The sequence below is a fragment of the Typopeltis vanoorti genome, chromosome 17 (assembly GCF_054136105.1).
Source record: "Typopeltis vanoorti isolate ZY-2024b chromosome 17, IOZ_Tvanoo_1.0, whole genome shotgun sequence".
NCBI classification, from domain to species: Eukaryota; Metazoa; Arthropoda; class Arachnida; order Uropygi; family Thelyphonidae; genus Typopeltis; species Typopeltis vanoorti.
Genome location: NC_143565.1, coordinates 35,350,359 through 35,369,820, shown reverse-complemented (window position 1 = coordinate 35,369,820; position 19,462 = coordinate 35,350,359). Strand labels below are relative to the sequence as shown.

General features: G+C 34.4%; 1 protein-coding gene across 3 annotated transcripts in view; it reads left to right on the top strand.

Annotated features, from left to right (window-relative positions):
- The window catches only part of LOC150097287 (putative RNA-binding protein Luc7-like 1), a 121,339-nt gene that overhangs the window by 93,369 nt on the left and 8,508 nt on the right, over nt 1-19,462 (top strand). For all 3 annotated transcript variants that reach the window (XM_090407615.1, XM_090407617.1, XM_090407616.1), the window contains 2 exons: nt 16-159; nt 10,618-10,794. In XM_090407615.1, coding sequence (XP_090263741.1) covers nt 16-159; nt 10,618-10,794 — 321 coding nt within the window. The remainder of the gene's footprint in view (nt 1-15; nt 160-10,617; nt 10,795-19,462) is intronic.

Below are 19,462 nucleotides of genomic sequence, written 5' to 3'. Positions count from 1 at the left end.
ACTTATTTTTAATAGCTAAATAATGTACATGAACTAGCCGAACAAATAGGGAAAAAATTAGCTGAGGCTGAAGATCTCGGGAATGAAGGCAATGTTGAGAAGTCATTAGAATTAATGGAACAGATAGATGACATACGTAGAAGAAAATTAATTGCAGAGGTCAGTGCAAATTTGAATCCTTTTGTGTTAACTACTATTTTAATTCTTATTTTTGACTTCGTTTTCAGTAATGTGATACAGAAAAGCCTCTTGTTATCAGGCAAATGTTAATTCTACAAATTTCAGGAAATTTCCTATTTTTAAGATCAGTTTTAAAATATAGGTGCCAAAATGAAAAATAGAGTTCACAGCATCTCACCTTGCATAATGGTTCTCATTTGCTCTTTAGAATAATGTCTAGACAGAGATGAAAATGGACTTATTTGTATGCATTGAATGAAGCTACATTATGTATGAGATAAGAAGACAGTTTTGTGAAAGTTAACTATATGCGCAGTGTAAAATTTAAATATTGCAAAATCTTTTGTATTTTTAAATTTGTATTTCTTTCATTTGCGAACGGTTTTTATAGTTACTGTTCTTACAAGTTAAGTAGATAGCACATAATTAGATGACCTTTAGCAACAAAATATGAAATCTATTTCTTGTTCTGTAGAACTTCTGAGAGCTTACTGCTCAATAAGAATTTCTGCTTCAGTATCTCCAAGAATCAACCTCATGATTGCTCATAAGACAATCAAGTGTATTAACTAGAATACAAGAAAAGTTTGAAACAGCTGACAGCAGTGAAACTTAAAAGCACTAATTAAACACAAATATGTTGGCTCTTGGCTATGTCTTAAGTAGTGAAAACAAAGGTGCCAGGTTTTGGTTTATCATAAGCTCTAATAAATTTTGATACTTTTAAGTTTAGTTCTGACTATAACAATGATAGATTAATAATCTTTCATATTAATAACTTGTCATATTGAAGCCTTTATGTTCTATAATTTAGATTTTCTGTAAGACAATATAATATACTAACCATTGTGTGTCTAGAAGGAGATTTCAGAGTTGATTGAGCCACTTGCACAGTTACATTTATAACCTTAATGCAGCAATTTCATTAAATAGTACAGCAACAACTTTTGATTTTTTTTTAAGCTGTTCTTTGAATAATTCAGTGTGATAGTAATTTTTCTCATTTCAGAACAAAGGAAAACTTACTTTGAAGTTTGAAAGTTTTGAAATTGCATTTTAATTTGGAGGACACAAGACGAGCAAGATATTTCTTGAATGAAGCATCTTAGAACTTAAATTAGATAGGCTTATTTTTGCATAGAAGTTACTTGTAAACGTTTGTTTACAAGTAACTTCTATGTTAATAAAATTTTATTAACAAAATCTTGTTAATAAAATTGGTTTTTGTGAAAATGATATTCTATTTTAGTTTAGTAACATTACATTGTATAATTTTATGTAAATGATTATGGTAAAACTTAAATTCTCTATCTTTCATCAGCATAAGTGCAAATTGTTCATTATTTTCTCTTGCATAGAAGTATTGTTCTCCCTCATCCCCAACTGCCCCTGATGTCTTTACCTTTCATGAGATATTAATTTCTGAGTCAGAATCAGTCCATTTACAGGGGAAAGGCTGCCAGCTAGGATGAATGTCTTGTGGGGTAGCCGTATATTGTGCCTCTTGAAGAATTCCAACTGAAGTACTATTTGGATTTATTTTATGGTAAAAAAAAAAAGGCATTTTTGGGGAACATGTACACTTTAGTAAGTGTTACCTCTAGACACATATCTCCTAGTTTTTTGGAGGGAACTAATACCTCTATTAAAACAACAGACCTTTTTTTTAGTTTTAAAAAAAAAATTGCATATGTTAACTTTTTTCATAGTAATCTGAATTATAAGTGCATGCGCACAGTGAAAGATGATCATCAGTATAATGGAAAAGTGGAATGAAAGGAAAGAACAATGCTTAAGTTACTATAGCATTGCTTGGAAGATGAAAAAAATGTCCATCCTTGTTACAGATAGTGACCAGAAAGAAAACTGGGCATCCAGTTACAACATTTAGGAAGAATGCCATATGCTTGTAGTTTTTTTTTTTTTTTTTTTTTTTTTCTCTCTATAACTTCAATAGTACTTGTTCACTGACTGGAAAGATAAGATCATTTGGAGATCCACATCATTCTGTCGTAGAAGTTGACTGTTAATGCATTGCTGTTAGTTGAATAGTAGAAACAGGACAACAATTGGATTTGTAAGATTTGTCCTTAGGGATTGTGGAATAGGCCAGGCGACATTGATTTCTCAATCTACCAAAATTGAGACTGAAAAGCTGCTATGAAATTGTTCAGGTCAGGACCTCTGGTTTGAAGATATTTTGGGAGAATACCAGCACAACCAGAAAAATCAGCTTTATTTTAATAATGTTGTAGATCCATCAAGATACAAGAGAGGAAGCAGGAATTGGCAAGCTGTAACAAGTGGTTCTAGCAGAAGGACTATAAGGCAGAGCTGCCACAAAAATCTACACGTTGCTGTTGAACATTCAGATGGCAGCTTTTGTGTGCTGGCACGACAATTCTATATACAGCAATCCTTCGATTAATGTGTTCTTTAAAACAGGCGCATTAATTGAAAATGCACTAATCGAATATAATAACCTACGGGAAATATATAATTTATTCCTCAGATTTCTTTTTTGACCCTTTAATTTTTTTATAAAAGAATTAGGGTATGTCTCAGGGCCTAGTTAAAGGAAAACCATGAAGCTGAAAGATAAAACATATTCAGAATATAAATTTATTATTCTGCTTCTTAACAAAGAATTGAGCTAACATAGTTTGGCGAGCATTCTGTTTCTTTTTTTCTTACAACTGACGGTATGGGCCTATTACCTCTTCTGCAGATTTTACTGGTTCTCTCTTCACCAGAGTCTTTAAGAATTGCTGCTTAAAAACTTCTATTGTATGAAAACTATTTTCAAATTGTTTCTGTGAAACCTCTTTGGGCTTGTCAAAGAGGGGGTGGGGGAGGCCGGTTTCATCGACATTAAATATTTGTTAATCACGATAGTCCCTTTCTTACACAATTTTCGTCAAAATCCCTGGATATCTCCTTATCTGCACTTGCAGCTTTGCCTGTGATTAGAACATTATGTTGGCTATTTCTCTTTTTGAAACCCTCATATCACCCAGCACTAACGTGGAATTCTTCTTTTCCATCACTGATAGCTCTTTCTTTCCAGTTACAAAGAGACAATGCTTTTAATTTAATAAGGCCAGTGTTTAGCGGGATCAGTTTTTGGTTACAATCTTCGATCCATGTAAAAAGAACTCTCTAATTCAATCATTATAATACTTTGATATTCAGTGCATGCATGATGAACTTCAAGCAGCCTTACATTTCTCTTTGTATTCATCAGTTGATTCACCCATTTTTGTGTTCTTGTCCTATCTTTGCTCTGGGCTTGCCTTGTTCATTTTTCTTTATTATTTCAAGTTTTTCTTCCAATCAGATTACTTTTCGAATCATTTTCACACTTCTTTTTTTTGTTCTCTAATTCTTTTACTCATGATTAAAGGTTAGGAAAATAATTTAAAATAAAGTATGGAAAACAATTGCATGAGATATGATCAGCAAAATGCTATGTAAAGCAGACGACATAAATTTTGGCGGTAAATTTGGAACATAGTGTACCTGAAAATAGTGTAGTATGCCATTAAAAAATAACTGTGTAAAATGTTTCAAATCGTTAATTAAATTATTTCATCCTAGTGAATGATTTTTTTAAAATAGTTAACCATGAAAAATGTATAGATCGAAAATTTTTAAAATCTGTAACATATATTTTTAAGATGTATATAGGCGCACTAATCAAATTTTAGAGGAGCACTAATCGATTTTGGGTATTGAAAAAAAATGACGCACTAATCGGGGGTGCATTAATGGAGGGATTACTGCACCATTGTTTTTTCCCCTTGGGGGGGAGGAAGAAACTGGAAGTGTATATATGTTCTGATTACTGTTGCAACTCCTTGAGCACAAAACCATTGCTATCTTCCAACATGATGGTGCATATCCTCATGTCCATCCTACTGTAAAAACCTCTTTGAATATGCAGTTGCTTAGCTGAAAATTTGAACAAACAAGGATCTACAGCCTTACCTGCATGATCACTAGACCTGTCCTTTGACCCCCCCCACCTGCTGGGATTATGTGATGGATGCCACATGTCTCGACACTTTAGCAAAATATGGATGACCTGCAGGATTGCATATACAGAACTTTTGATTGAGCCCCAGATGTCTGTTCAGTAGAAAATGGAGCACTGCAACATCTGCAGGACAACACACAGTGTACACTTCAAACTAGTGAGTGTAGTTCCAGGTAATAGAAACTCGAATGTTTCTATTTGTCCATATTCTTGCTGGGATTATGTGATGGATGCCACATGTCTCGACATTTTAGCAAAATATGGATGACCTGCAGGATTGCATATACAGAACTTTTGATTGAGCCCCAGATGTCTGTTTAGTAGAAAATGGAGCACTGCAACATCTGCAGGACAACACACAGTGTACACTTCAAACTAGTGAGTGTAGTTCCAGGTAATAGAAACTCGAATGTTTCTATTTGTCCATATTATCATGTAGTATTCAATACCAAACACAAAATTTTTGAATGGTGGGAAGTTTAAGATCAAGTGATATGGGCAGCTTTCAGAATGCGAAATGGAATGATGAAACATTCTATTGGACCACAAGCAACAATTCCAGTTCAGAAATATAGAGATTTTTTGATTTAGCTGATATAAAAGAAAAGCTGCTTTAAACAGCATAGCAAATTAATCTTGGAAAAGTGTGTTTGGAAAATTTGAAGAAAAGAACCAATAATGTTATCCTATGCTTTATCTGTTCCCTACATGACTATTACTTACATAAAGATGTGCACAAATTCACATGGAGACAGGACGTGAAATAAGTTTCACTGACATATTGTTGAAGGTATCCGGAGAGTTCATCGAAAAAACAATTCACAGAAAATTTTAAATTTTCGAAAATGTTACGAGAAAATTGATCCATTCAGAACAAAAACTGAATATGCAGAGTGAGATAGCAATGCTACTTTAATAGGGAAAAATTATAAAACAGTATGGTTTCTTATAGTCTTTCTTGTCCAATAACTGTTTCCTGTCTGTTCATCGGACCGATTTGCCTGTTTCCAGGAGGAAAAGCCCAGCCATCTCCGAATCATGCCTGCTAACCTACCTTTAGCTGAACAGGACTGATGAAAATTATGCGTGTCGTAAATGGGATTCCAACTACCCAGATCTTTCTAACTAAACTGCTGCATTTATACCAACTGAACTACGCAGGCTCCATTATTGTTGCTAGTAGTAATATACGATTTCAATACAGCAATTATTATGGGATGAATTTTACTCAGATTCGCTATTTGAGTAACAAGAAAATGTCGAACTGTTCTAGTTTTCAGTTCAGCTATATTCGGGGCAACAAAGAAATAACATGTCCAAATTATGTATTACAATAACTCTGATTTAGCAGAATTAGTAGAAGTTGCCAGTACAAGAAGCTGTCTGCATGGTTTAGTTTTTGTTCTAAATGGATCACTTTTATCATAACATTATCGAAAATTTAAAATTTTCAATGAATTGTTCAATTCGACAAATTGTCTTTCGATGAATTTTCATGGAACCATTTGTGAAAGTGATATCTCTGTATTTCAGGACATGAGCATACAGGCAACTTAAAATAGGAAGTGTTAACCATTTATTTGTGAGCAGGATAAAATACATTGGAAAAAATATATACAAAAGATTTAAAAAGAATCATTTGAACAGCTTTCACAGGTGAACTCTAAATTCAATATTATTATAAAGAGACCTCCAGGGAGTCAGGAACTCATCGAGGAAGGCCATACTTTCACACCAGCTGTCATACCTGTTCTTCCAACGGCAATCTATTCCAATCATGCATTACTCTACAAGAGAAAAATCTAGCCCTAACTCCCTTCTTGACAGCATTCATTCTCAACTTCCATGGATGTCCTCGCATCCTTCCCACCATCCATAAAATGAAAATTTCCATTTATTGAAAATCTATATAAGCCTTTCAGAAGTTTGTAAGTCTTAATCATATCCTCCCTCTTTCTCCTGTTTGCTAGTGTCTGCAGCCTACAAATTCTCAATCCATCCATATTTCACAATACATTTTCGACACTTTGCACTCTCTCCACTTTATCAGAATCTCCATGGAAACCAGGAAACAGACCTGTGTGCAATAGTCCAAATGAGGTCTTATCAAGGCTTTGTAAAGAGGCAAAATGACAAAAGGTTTGTTTTAGCATTGCCATTATTCTCTGAGTTGTATTTACATTTTTGCTATGTGATCTTTGAACTTCAAGTTCCTCTCTCCAAAAATTCCAAGATCTCTAGCCTGATTCATTTCTTCTAGCATAATCCCACCAATATAATGACATTGGATATCTAATCATACCAAAGTGCATGACTTTGCATTTATTAACATTGAAATGACAGCCATTTTCACATGCCTACAATTCCAGCCTATTCAAATCATTCTGCCAGTACTGTATATTAGCAGCACTCCTGATTATCCTACCTAGCTTTGCATCATCAGCAAATAGCTGTATATCACATGTCAAATCCTTCCCAATGTCATTAATTACAGATTGAATAACAATCGACCAAGGTTGGATCTTGAATCTTGCAGATTCACATCTCCCATATACCACTTTGATATGTTTGATATGTCAGTCAGCCATCCTCTTATTCATTCCAGTAGTTTATAATCCAATTCCATAATCTCCAATTTATGCAACAGTATTCCATACTGTACTGTCAAAAGCATTAGCAAAATCCAAAAAGTATCATAGCCTTATCAGTTTCCCTTTTCTAACTCAGTGTTAACATGATCTCCTAGTAAACCCATGCTGTTCGTTGCAAAGTAGAGATTCTCTGTCAACCCATTTCTGAATGCGAGACGTAACCAACTTTTCCAAAATCTTCACCACCACTCCTGAGATACTGATTGGTTCATAGTTGGATATATGGGTCCTTGTTCAATTGGATTACCATACATTCTTTCCACTCCTGTGAAATCTTCCCTGTTCTGAAACACAAATTATATAGCCTGGTCAAGCCAGTTCAGCTGAATACTCTTTTCATCCATGCTGATATCCCATCAGTTCCTATTGCAGAATTCTTATTCACTTTGTGCAACAGCTGTAGTATTTCCTAATCATACACATTGAGTTTCCTCATATAGTGAAGAGGTAGCCTAGAGTTCAATGTTGTATACATCAAGTTGATAGCTTTTAGTAAAATGGCTAATCATTAGTTGAACAATCATTTTTGCACCACTCATCCACATACCATCTGCATTCAGTAGTTATTCTTTCAAATTCATTCTTTCTTTTACTTGCAGCATAATGATAAATTCTTTTGGGTTGTCTTTAACTTGTGGAGCTAATTTCTCTTCATAGAGACTTAACTTTCTGTACAAAACTTGACTCTTCTGGCTTGCTGCTTATAATTATTGTAACTGACATCATCCTTATGCACGTGATATTCCCTCCACATGACCTTTTTCTTACAAATGTCTTGCTTAATTAGATTATACATCCATTTCTCTCCTACTTTATTTATTTTTTGAACTCAACATATTCTGATATCGCATCATTTAAGTATTTTTTTTAACACTTCCCAAGCACTGTTGATATCCTTCCCATCTAATAACTGATAGTATGGTGCAGAATCTAGCATGTACCCTTCTCTGAATGGAACATTTGCAAAATCACTCACTTCCTGAGTGAGTACTGCATGATCACTGTCACCAACTGGAGGTAGAATAGTTATCTTTAACTGAAACCCCATCTGACACTATAATCAAATCTAACACTTTGACCTAGAGTTCCTTCTGTACATGTATAAAAGTTTTCCAGTGTCTGCAGTGCATAATTCAGTGCCTAGTCTGTAGGTCGAGTTCCATATGATTGGAGTAGAGCTTCATAGTGCCCATCTGTCAATAGAAAAAGAAAAGCTGAATATGAGAAATGCAGAGGTATTTCTCTAAGATGGAATAAAAGCCAAAAGGCTATTTTTCTGGCAACCTTAATAATAATAATGAAGGGGGATACAAATCCTTTGATGTTTATCTGTCAGTAAGCGAAACTCTAAGAACTAGGACTAAGATCTATGAGTTTCATACCGAAAAACTATTGGCAAATCCAAGTGCAAGTAACCACTTGGTAGTACAACACCAAGGCAACTCGTATCAAAGGTGGAGCAAGCTCCCTCACTATCCTTGATATTTTCTCATAATGTAATACTGTAATTACATTATGAGGAGAGGTCACTACCCAGACCAGTTTCAACCTTTTTTGAGGTCTCATCAGTGACTAGGCAGACCTGGAAGATAATAACAAGGTTTAAGTGAAAAGAACTTGCATACCTTCACTATACGAATGCCATAAAGGTGTGCCTGTATATTATAACATAGAATAAAATTTGATACGAGTTGCCTTGGTGTTGTACTACCAAGTGGTTACTTACACTTGGATTTGCCGATAGTTTTTTGGTCTGAAACTCAGATCTTAGTCCTAGTTCTTAGAGTTTCACTTGCTGGCAGATAAACATCAAAGGATTTGTATCCCCTTCATTATTATTAAGGTTGCCAGAAAAATAGCCTTTTGGCTTTTATTCTATGTTATAATGTACAGGCACACCTTTATGGCATTCGTATAGTGAAGGTATGCAAGTTCTTTTCACTTAAACCTTGTTATTATCTTCCAGGTCTGCCTACTCACTGATGAGACCTCAAAAAAGGTTGAAACCGGTCTGGGTAGTGACCTCTCCTCATAATGTAATTACAGTATTACATTCCCTAGGGGCTGTGTTTTTACATTATGAGAAAATATCAAGGATAGTGAGGGAGCTTGCTCCACCTTTGATATGAGTTGCCTTGGTGTTGTACTACCAAGTGGTTACTTACGCTTGGATTTGACGATAGTTTTTCGGTATGAAACTCTTAGATCTTAGTCCTAATTCTTAGCGTTTCGCTTACTGGCAGATAAACATCAAAGGATTTGTATCCCCTTCATTAGTATTTCTCTAAGTTTTCCAGTTAAGATTTATGCATACATGCTTGAAAAGAGGTTGCAAAAAATTGTGGAAGAGAAACTTGAGAAGAACAAGCTGAATTCAAGCCAGATAGAGGTTGTCAAGATCAGATTTTTACTTTGACAAATAGTTCAGAAATCATGGGAATATGACAAGGATCTGTGCTTTAGTTTTGTAGATCTGGAAAAGGCATATGAGGCCCAGAGGAAAGCTTTTCAAAGCATTGCAGTTGTATGGAGTTAATGGAACATTATACAAAGCAGCACATAGTCTATATTTAAGTTGGTAAGTAAGCAGTTAGAATTGAAAGAAATGCATGAAGAAGATGGTTTGTAAAATTAGGTAGACAAGAATGCATATTACCTCAACTCTTATTCATCTCTATGGTTTGCTTTATGAAAGTAGAGTAGCATTAAACCAGATATTAGAATTGAAGATATCGAACTTAGCTCTTTGCTTTATGTAGTAACCTTATACAGAATAAGAGAGAAATTAGCCAAACATCCAACGTATACAAGACAGTTTTCAGACCACTTTTAAGTTATGGATCTGAGAGTTGATTAGGAAACATAATATGTGAGTTCTTTAAAAAAAAATTAGAGGCCTGAACAGATGCCATCAATGGCAGAATCATATAAATAATAAAGACATTAGAAAGGAACTTGACCTTGGTGGCATTTAAGAATGTATGAGCAGTGCTAATCTAAAGTGGTATGGCCACCTAAATAGAAGGATGAAGAAAGGTTAGCAAAGCAGATGGTGTTATTAAAGATACCAAGAAATTATATATTTGATTTAATCCTTTATCCAAGTGTAACGCAATCTGGATAGTAACCCTTCTCATAATGCATAGCATTATACATACTTGTAAGAATATGTGCTTTGCATTATGGGATACTAAGCAAGTAATGTGAAGTCATACACCTTTACCATGCGTTGTCTCCTGAAAATAGTTCAGGCGCAAACTTGTTTGCATACACTTGAATAAAGGATTAAACCAGGTATATAATTTCTTGGTAGCTTTAATTTATGGTATAACCAAGTGGAAACACTTTCAACGAATATGGGTTAAAAGAGACCCAGAGGAAGACAAAGGTCTAGTGGATTGATTCATTTAGAAATGCCTTACAAGTGCAAAATGTTAGATACAGCAATATTAGAGTACTGATTAGTAATAGACTAACTTTGAGGAAAATTGTTGATAGATTAATAATAATATAAACTTGTAGTGCTGTCATAAGTAGCCTTGAACATCCCTTGTTCAATTTCCTGATATGCACCCCTATAGTTGAGGGTGCACATCAGGAAATTGAGTTACTAAAACTTCAACATCTTAACCTGATCAGTTTTTTCTAGCTTAATCTGAGAGTACTAGGTATTTTTTTATTTTTTAAATATTTTCCCCCTATATTTGTTGATTTGTTACTTACTGCTTTTTCTTTTTCTGTTATTTTTAGCAAGAGTACCGAAATTCCATGCCTGCCTCAAGTTATCAACAACAGAAGCTCAGAGTTTGTGAAGTTTGTTCAGCATATTTAGGAATACATGACAATGATCGTCGATTGGCAGATCATTTTGGTGGTAAATTGCATCTTGGGTTTATTACGATTCGTGAAAAACTTGAAGATTTAAAGGTAAAGATCTGTTTTGTTTTATAGGTCTTACATAAAGTGTCTTTAAATTTCTAAAAATGAATTTAATTTATGGAGGAATAAACATGCCTAAAATAATGGGGCATGTCATCTTTCTTCAAATGTAAGAGTTTTTTGAGTATTATTCTTTATAGCATTAATTGGCATATTACCACTCACTGACAAGCCATTGAAACTAATGAATGTTTATCTGTTTATGAATCTAATATTGCTATGAGCTCATTTTCTTATTCATGAAATTGCACTTTTCTTTCCTTCCTGAAGATCAATATTTCAAATGAAATTTCTGTATCATGAGGAAGGGGGAGAAAACTTGAGTTAGTATTTTTTTAGACATAATTATGCTTACTTCTGTCTCCTGTTTTTCATATCAGAAAAATTTTGATGCAAGTTTAAAAAATGAAACAACTGGCACTCTGGATGAATAGTGCCTACATTCTTCAATAAACTAGTACTCAGTTAATGTCACATGAAATCTGAAGTAAGCTTAGAAATCATATAGGAAACAAACTAAGTAGAGTATGCACATTTTCAAGAACTTTTTTTTTTCTCCTCAAATGATCTGTCCAGTAGTGTTTCTATAAGCAGTTCCCAGTGATGCCAGGAATGAAGAATGGTGTTTGAACACAGGATTGCTTAGCATTCCAAGCAATCCTGTATGAAATTTACACTTCATATTTAGTTGTTGTTTTTTTCTAGTTTTTTCCTATCATGAGGAAGGGGAAGAATGTGTTGGTATTTTTCTAAACACCTCATTCTCCTGTTTTTCATATTAGAAAAATTTTAATGTTAGTGTCAGATGAAATCTTGACTCAAATTATAATAGCTGAATTGATTCGCTTAGATCATTTGCTGCAACTTGATATGAGTTCTGACACACACACACCCTATCCCTTTTGGGGAAAAAGGTTAACAAACCTTTTTTAGGTTTAAAAAAAGCTAATTCAACTTAGCCATATAGTTCTGTCTGTGCATTAGCCATCTTATGTTATTACTTCATATCCACCCAAATTTGCTCCAAATAATTTTAAAAAATCTGCACGGTATCCTATCAGGTGCCTTTTGCAAAGTCCAACAGTATCATGTACCTGTTTTTCTTATTCAACTTGGCTGTCACTTTTGTAGAAAATGAATAAATTACTGAGACAAAAACTCCTCCCATAACATACAAGGTGGTTGATTAGAATTTCACAGGCTTCTTTAAACTTATGTTCATACCAGGTTTTGGTGTGATGTAAGTAGCTGATACTTTTTAGTCAGTTCTGTGTAGAGTATCCAGGACATGATCAGAAAGTCCATACTTATTTTAGTTAAATTTAATTACTCTTTTAATGTTCCTTTTTCCAGATAGCAGTTGTACATTCACCTATATAAAGCAAGTTAGATGCATTGAATACAGTACACTCCAGGGTGGGCAAGGGGAGGAAGGGAGAAGTTGAATAATTTCTTTAATTTTGCAAGAGCTTTAAATGTGGTGTTAAGGTTTTATTTGTGTATTATTCTGTTTATCTGATATATTTAATATATGGAATGGCTATAGTTTTATGGAATATAGTTTAATTTTAGTTGCAATATTTTTGAAGAATTTTGATATTTTTTCCTGATCAGTGTTTTAGCAAAGTATTGTTGGTAAATTTTAATTCATGCTTAAGTGCTTGCTCATTGGAGCAAATCTTTATACCTCTGTTTTTTTGATGTATTAATAACACCTAGTTTTTGTGGTTGTTGGTGGTAAGAGTTTGTATATATGGCCAGTATGCATAGGCTTAGTTTTAACAGTGCAGAAAAGACTTCTTGGTCTCCTTTTATTTTGCCATCAAACTCTTATTTTGCTCATCTTCACTTTTGAATGCCAACAATGCTGAGTTCCTAATGTTCTTATTTTTAACATGATTATGCCATTGATGTCATTTGTTGACTCCTAATTTTTCTCATTCTGATATGTGGTCTTATTTTTGATCAGCTGTTATTTTACCTAGTATTCAAATCCATAAGTTAAAATTGGTTTAAAACTGTCTAGTACACAGCTACTATAGTGTTTTGACTAAATTGACTTATTTTCTGTAAATTTATTCATTTGACTACACCACTAATTGCCAAAGGTGGCAAATTAAATATGGAAATGAATACCAGCTTTGTTCATTCTGTTCATTTCCATGTTTAATTTGCCATCTTTGTTATAAATAGCTAAAATATACATTACTTGTACTATAGGTTTACACATTCAGAATGCAGTTGCTGTTTTCAAATGTTCCTGCCTATTTTTAGTCTTTTTTTTGTATTGCTTATTTTCATATCAAATTTTATAACCTTAGGTATTCAATTTAATTAAGGAATACTTGTAGTATGTTTATTTAGGAATATATATGTATAAAGTAAGGAGCTAAAATTAACATTTCCTGTGATGTGATCACATGAGATTATTATTCCGTGTGATCCATATAAATGAGTGGAGATCAATTTTCCTCTGTACAGTTTTAACTGCTGACTTACAGCTTATATATATTAGACTACTCCATACTGCTTGATATAATGTCCTATTTGCATATATAATTATAACATTTTCAATAGCTTTTCTCTTAACACCTTGTCATGTGCCTTTTCCAGACTTATAAAAAAACTTAAATTATAGATCCTGGTAATATTCCCCATGAATTCTCAACTACTTAAAGTTAAAATCTGTTAACAGATGTTTGGCCCAAATCCAGCTTGGTTTTTCTTATCCTCTTAAGTATGCTGCATAAATCTTATGTGAAACACTTTGTAGGGAAATTGCTCTAATTCTCATGTTCAGTTTTATTTCACTCTTTTATAGATGATACAATGAGACCTCTACTCCAATTCTCAAAATTTGACCTGATCAGGCCTTCTGAATTTGGTACTGTAAAACATATACCACTATATTTGGGCGAATATCTATTCCATCTATTCTATTCCATTTGCTTCCACATTATGGGATTTCAATGCCTGGCCTACCATCATTCTGTCACCTGCTTTGACAATCTCAAAATAATTACTCCAGTCATCTTGAATATTTTTATCTTCACTTTGATACCTTTATCATCTCTGATTCATTTTACTCTTTCTTCCATTTTTAAGCTTTTTAATAGTCTTCTTCAGATCAATATCAGGAGGAAGATAAACATCACCTTCCCAATGCTATCTTCTTAACATTCTTCTCATAACTTTTGTTTAGTTACTTTTAACATTGCTTCACTTTCTCACATTTTTCTCTGTACTCTTCCAAAAACACACTGACTTACTTGCCAGGAACTTTCAATTTTTTTTCTTCCCAGGACTCCATGGGTCCACCATAGTTAAGATATTTTTATTCTGGCACAACTTCATCACATATCTACTTGACCGACTGTTTCTTCAGTCTGCTGGTGAGCCTCCAAGGTGTGTTTGTTTTCAAATTTATCTTGAGTTTTTGTATTTTAGTCTGCTTGTTCACTTCTGAAAGCTTCTCAAGTTTGATTCTTTTCTTATATTTTTCATTTTCAATGTGAAACTGAAAATCTGGCTCAAAATAGCTTGCAGTATTGACTTGCCCTTTTGGTTAGACTTCAGTTTGAATTCTGTCTAGGACACAACCTTTATAAGCACTTTTGAATTGAAGACTGATCCTGTCTTGATCTTGTATGATGGTGGCAAGGTTTCCCCCTCCTGGAAACTGAATTTTCACACTGCAAAACAGGAAAACTGCCCAGAACACATTCAATTAAGACAGCACACTGGCTTTGCATTAGTTGCTTAAGTCATAGTCTCAAATAATAATTTGCTTGAAACCAAACAGTGATCACTTCCAGTCCTCTGTTCTTCAGATCTCCAACAGAGCTCTGCTTTCTCTGACACTATGCCATCTTGCCTTTGACAAACACTTATGCTTTTCATCTCTCACCATTTTCATTTATTTCCCACTAATAATCTGCTTTTTTTCTTATATTGGGTTGGCAAATAATTTCGTTTGGTTTTTCAGAGTGGAATGAAACACATTTTATTTAATATATATAATACATACTAGTCAGTTATATATTGACCCTCTTTATCAGTGATCTTGCCATCTGTCCACCAACTTCATTATGCCATGTTCATAAAACTCCTGAGGTTTACTGACGAAAAACTGATCCAGGGTCTTTTGACAGCCTCCTCATTAGCAAAGGTTTTCCCATTCAGAGAATTCTGCAATGATCGGAATAAGTGGTATTCGGAAGGTGCCAGGTCCAGTGAATACGGAGGATGCAGCAAAACATCCCAGCCAAGACGTAACAATTTACTTCAGGTTGTTAACGATGTGTGGGGTCTGGCGTTATTGTGGTGAAAGACGACTCCTTTCTGATTTGCCAATTCAGGATGTTTTGTGCTAATTGCACGGGTCAGTCTTGTTAACTGTGAGCAGTAGACAGTTGAATCGATCGTTCTGCCTAACTGTAACACCTCGTAGTGGACAACACCTTTATAATCTCACCACACAGAGTATGATCTTTGGGTGGAATCCCAATTTCGAGGTTGTTTGCGGCGGTTCGCTCTTGTGCCCCCAATGATCTTTTTTGCATACCACATTATCATACACGACCCATTTTCATCTCCCGTAATCATCCACTTCAAAAATGGGTCGTTTGCTGTGAAGTCACAAATCTGTGATTTGCGACGTTTCAGCAAATCACAGATGGATATGTGAGCAGTCACATTGGCCTCAGTCAATTCATGCGGCACCTAAACATTGAGTTTCGAAACATATTCCAGCTTGTGCAAATGGTTTTCAATGCTTGTATGGGATATGTTCAGCACTGCAGCAATCTCCCGCACTGTTTGTGACAGATTTTTGTCGACTATATCCTTCACAACACTCGAATCAACCTCGGTCGGGCGACCGACGCATCACTGATGTCGAAATCTCCAGAACAGAATTTGGCAAACCACTTTTGGCATACGCATTCTATTAAGGCACCATCACCATATATGCTGCATATTTTTTTATGGGCTTCCACAGCTCGTTTGCCTGTTTTGAAATAAAAATGCAAAATATGCCGGTAATGTATGTTATATCCTTCCATTTCTAAAAATATGTTACACACACGCAACTGAAGTAGGCTGAATGAAAATTCACTGAAAGGTTATGTGAAATATTGGCTTTCAACTGAGCAATAGCGTTACATGGGAGTACAATGCTAGCGACAAGCGAAACGGCATAAACTTGTACTAATGCATAAACCGAACAAACTTATTTGCCAACCCGATATTTAAATAGATTCTTATAGCAATCTGTTATAGTGAATAGTTATGGTGAATTTTTTTCATCTTAGCATTATGGGGCATTGGTAGGAACTTTTCAGTAATCTTAGTAAGTTCGTTATAATGGTGTTTGCTGTAGTGAGAGTTGACTGTATATCATCATTCTATGCTGTGTTACAACACTAAAATATTTTTATATTTTAAAATTTTACAATAGCTATTAATCTCATTTTGCTGACCTATTGATAACGGGTAGCTTCTTTAGCGAGTACATATAAACCTCAGAAAATGTAATTAAATTTATCAGTAAACATTATGGGAAAAAATGAAACACGAGTTATCAGCAGATTGTATGATCTGCTGATAACTCATGATAATCACTGATAAGGGGATAATAAATCCCTCATTATTTTAAAGCCGGATGTGAAACTCGGAGATCGAAATCTAAGAGTTTCATGCCAAAGAACTATCGGCGAGTCCAAGCGTAAGTCATCACCTGGGTAGTACAACACTAGGGCAACTCGTTGCAAAGGTGGAGCAAGCTCTGTCACTATCCTTAATATTTTCTCATAATGTAAAACACAGCTCCTAGGAGATGTATTACTGTTTTACATTATGAGGAGAGGTCTAATTTTGTCTGAATTAGAACTCTCAGTTAAAACCTAGTCTGTTACCTTCATATCGCTTACCAATTGTATTCCTGAAGATGCTGATAGCAAAAATCGGTGAAACTAGTAGGACGAAAAATTAAAATTCACTTGACTAACATTCATAAAAAGTGTTATAGTTTATTATACAAGTAGTCAAGAAAAGAAAATCGCACTATGAACAGGATCGACAAGATCACTAAACGAAAGGTACGCAATCTTGAAGGTTTAAAATGCAAAAAGGCTAGGTGTTTAAATCATCTGACATTTTTAAAAAGGTGTCGAGACAATAACATCCCAAAATTTCTTCGTCTCAAGCAACATTTTAAAACAAAAAAGCTAATATTATTTACCACCAAACTTCATTTGCCCTTCTCCGAGAAAGAATTAGCCATACGAGAGCCTTGCTCAGCCAAATACTCTTAATGCTATGATTTGTTTACAGACATCTCTAATAACCTTGACGTAGATACCTGGCAACTTTTAGACAATATGATTAGCAACAGTTATGCCAAAACCTTCAGTTACAGCAAAAAGATGCAAATTGATAAATTCAACTTGCTATATGATAATTACATTAACTCTAAACTGTCTCTACCAGATAACCAAGTTATAGTGAACCTATCTAAACACATTTTAACAAAACCTGAGATCTCAATTCTCTAAAAAGGATTCAATTTTGCCTTAAAACCTATAGCTATTCCTAAAATAGTTCATCTGCAACTTAGAAAAAACCATCTCATTGCTACCACACCCAATAGCTAATGACTAACGATTAAAAAGCAGCATAATCCTCTCCGCTCTGTCAAGATCTCCTAACACCAACTCAAACCAAATGGAAAGAAGAACACTATCAAATTAAAGAATAATAAAGACATCATCATACTTAAAGCTGACAAAGGCAATAATACTGTTATCTTAAATACAAAAAATGACGAAGAGAAAATTAAAAATCTATTATCAGACACGTCTATGACATTCTCAGTACAGATCCTATGCAAAAAAAACCATAACGACACCATTGAACTATTACATGAAATGACTAACTGGCCTATAGACTTAATAAGAAAGCTAAAATCTATGCACCCATTGACTCTGAGATTGTATGGCATTCCTAAATCTATTCTCCAACTTACCAACTGTCTAAATATCTAGCCTAGAATTTACAACAGCACATTCACAACTCGGATACTTATATCAAAAACTCAACATTTTATTAAAAAATTAAAAAAACATCCCTATCTCTGAAGATGATATACTAGCAAGCCTTGACGTCACATCTCTGTTTACAAACATTCCAGTTGTGGAAGTCATCAACATCTTAGACAACTTGTTCCCAAGAAACATCGCTACTTTGTTCAATCATTGTTTAACTTCGAACTATTTCATTTGGCAAAAAACAGTCTACAAACAACTTATTGGATTAGCCATGGGTAGCCCCCTCTCTCCTTCTTGTGCTGACTTATTCATGGAAGACCTAGAGGATAAAATCTTCTCTCAAATTACACCAAAACTGAAAACTTGGTACAGATATGTAGATGACATCTTTATCATTTGAAATCATATGAAAGAACTAATGGATTATCTCAACCAAATCAATAGTTTCCACCATACCATCAAATTCACATTAGAAATTGAAAAAGATGAAAAACTTCCATTCCTAGACATCCTAATAAAGAAACAAACCAATAACAGTATCAACCTATCTGCGTATAGAAAACTTACAAATACTGGACTTACCTCCATTTTAGCTCGTCACATCATATATCCCAAAAACTTAGCATTATCCATATGTTTAAGAAAAGAGCTATACAGTACACCACAGACCAGGATGACTTACAAAAAGAATTAACTACAATATCCAGAGAGCTATCCTTAAATGGTTATCCTAAAAGACTGCAACAAGATTCTGTTTTCGGATATACCACAAAGACAACGTGATGACACCCAATACATCAGTACTATAACTATTCCATTTGTCAGCAGCATTTCCAAAAAATTGACTATCCTTCTAAAACCACACAATATTAGAGTAGCATTCAAGCCAGTCAATACTATTAGGAAATTTTTAAGATCACTGAAAGACCCTCATCCTTTCTACAAGTACTCTAGAGTATATAATATACCTTGCTCCTGTGGTGTTAGTTACGTTGGTCAGACCTCTAGAAGCTTCCAAACAACAGGCAAGATATTTCAGGCCTTTCTTCCCACTTTGCCTCTACCAACCATCTTATTGAGTGGGATAAGAGTCATATGCCCTATATAGAAGAGAACTACCATTCCAGAACCTTCAAGGAGGCCGCTACGGTCGCCCATTCAACAGGAAACCTAAACAAGAATCAAGGTCTAATCCTACTGGAAATTTGAAAAACTTTAATTAGATCACTAAACATCAAAGAAATGAACTTTCACGCCAATTACATTATGTCTCGTAACAAATAAATCATGTTCCCGAGACACGTGCATTGTCTCGCACAATACTAATTTTGTATGAATTAGAACTGTCAGTTAAAATCTAGTCTGTTACCTTCATATTGCTTACCAATTGTATCCCTGAAGATGCTGATAGCAAAAATCGATGAAACTAGTAGGACGAAAAATTAAAACTCACTTGACTAACATTCATAAAAAGTGTTATAGTTTATTATACAAGTAGTCAAGAAAAGAATCGCACAATTGTCCAGACATTTTAGCAATTTACAATTGATACCAAGAGGCAAACCTGTAATATCAGGTATGTCTACCTTTGACTTTGATCACCTTCTGCA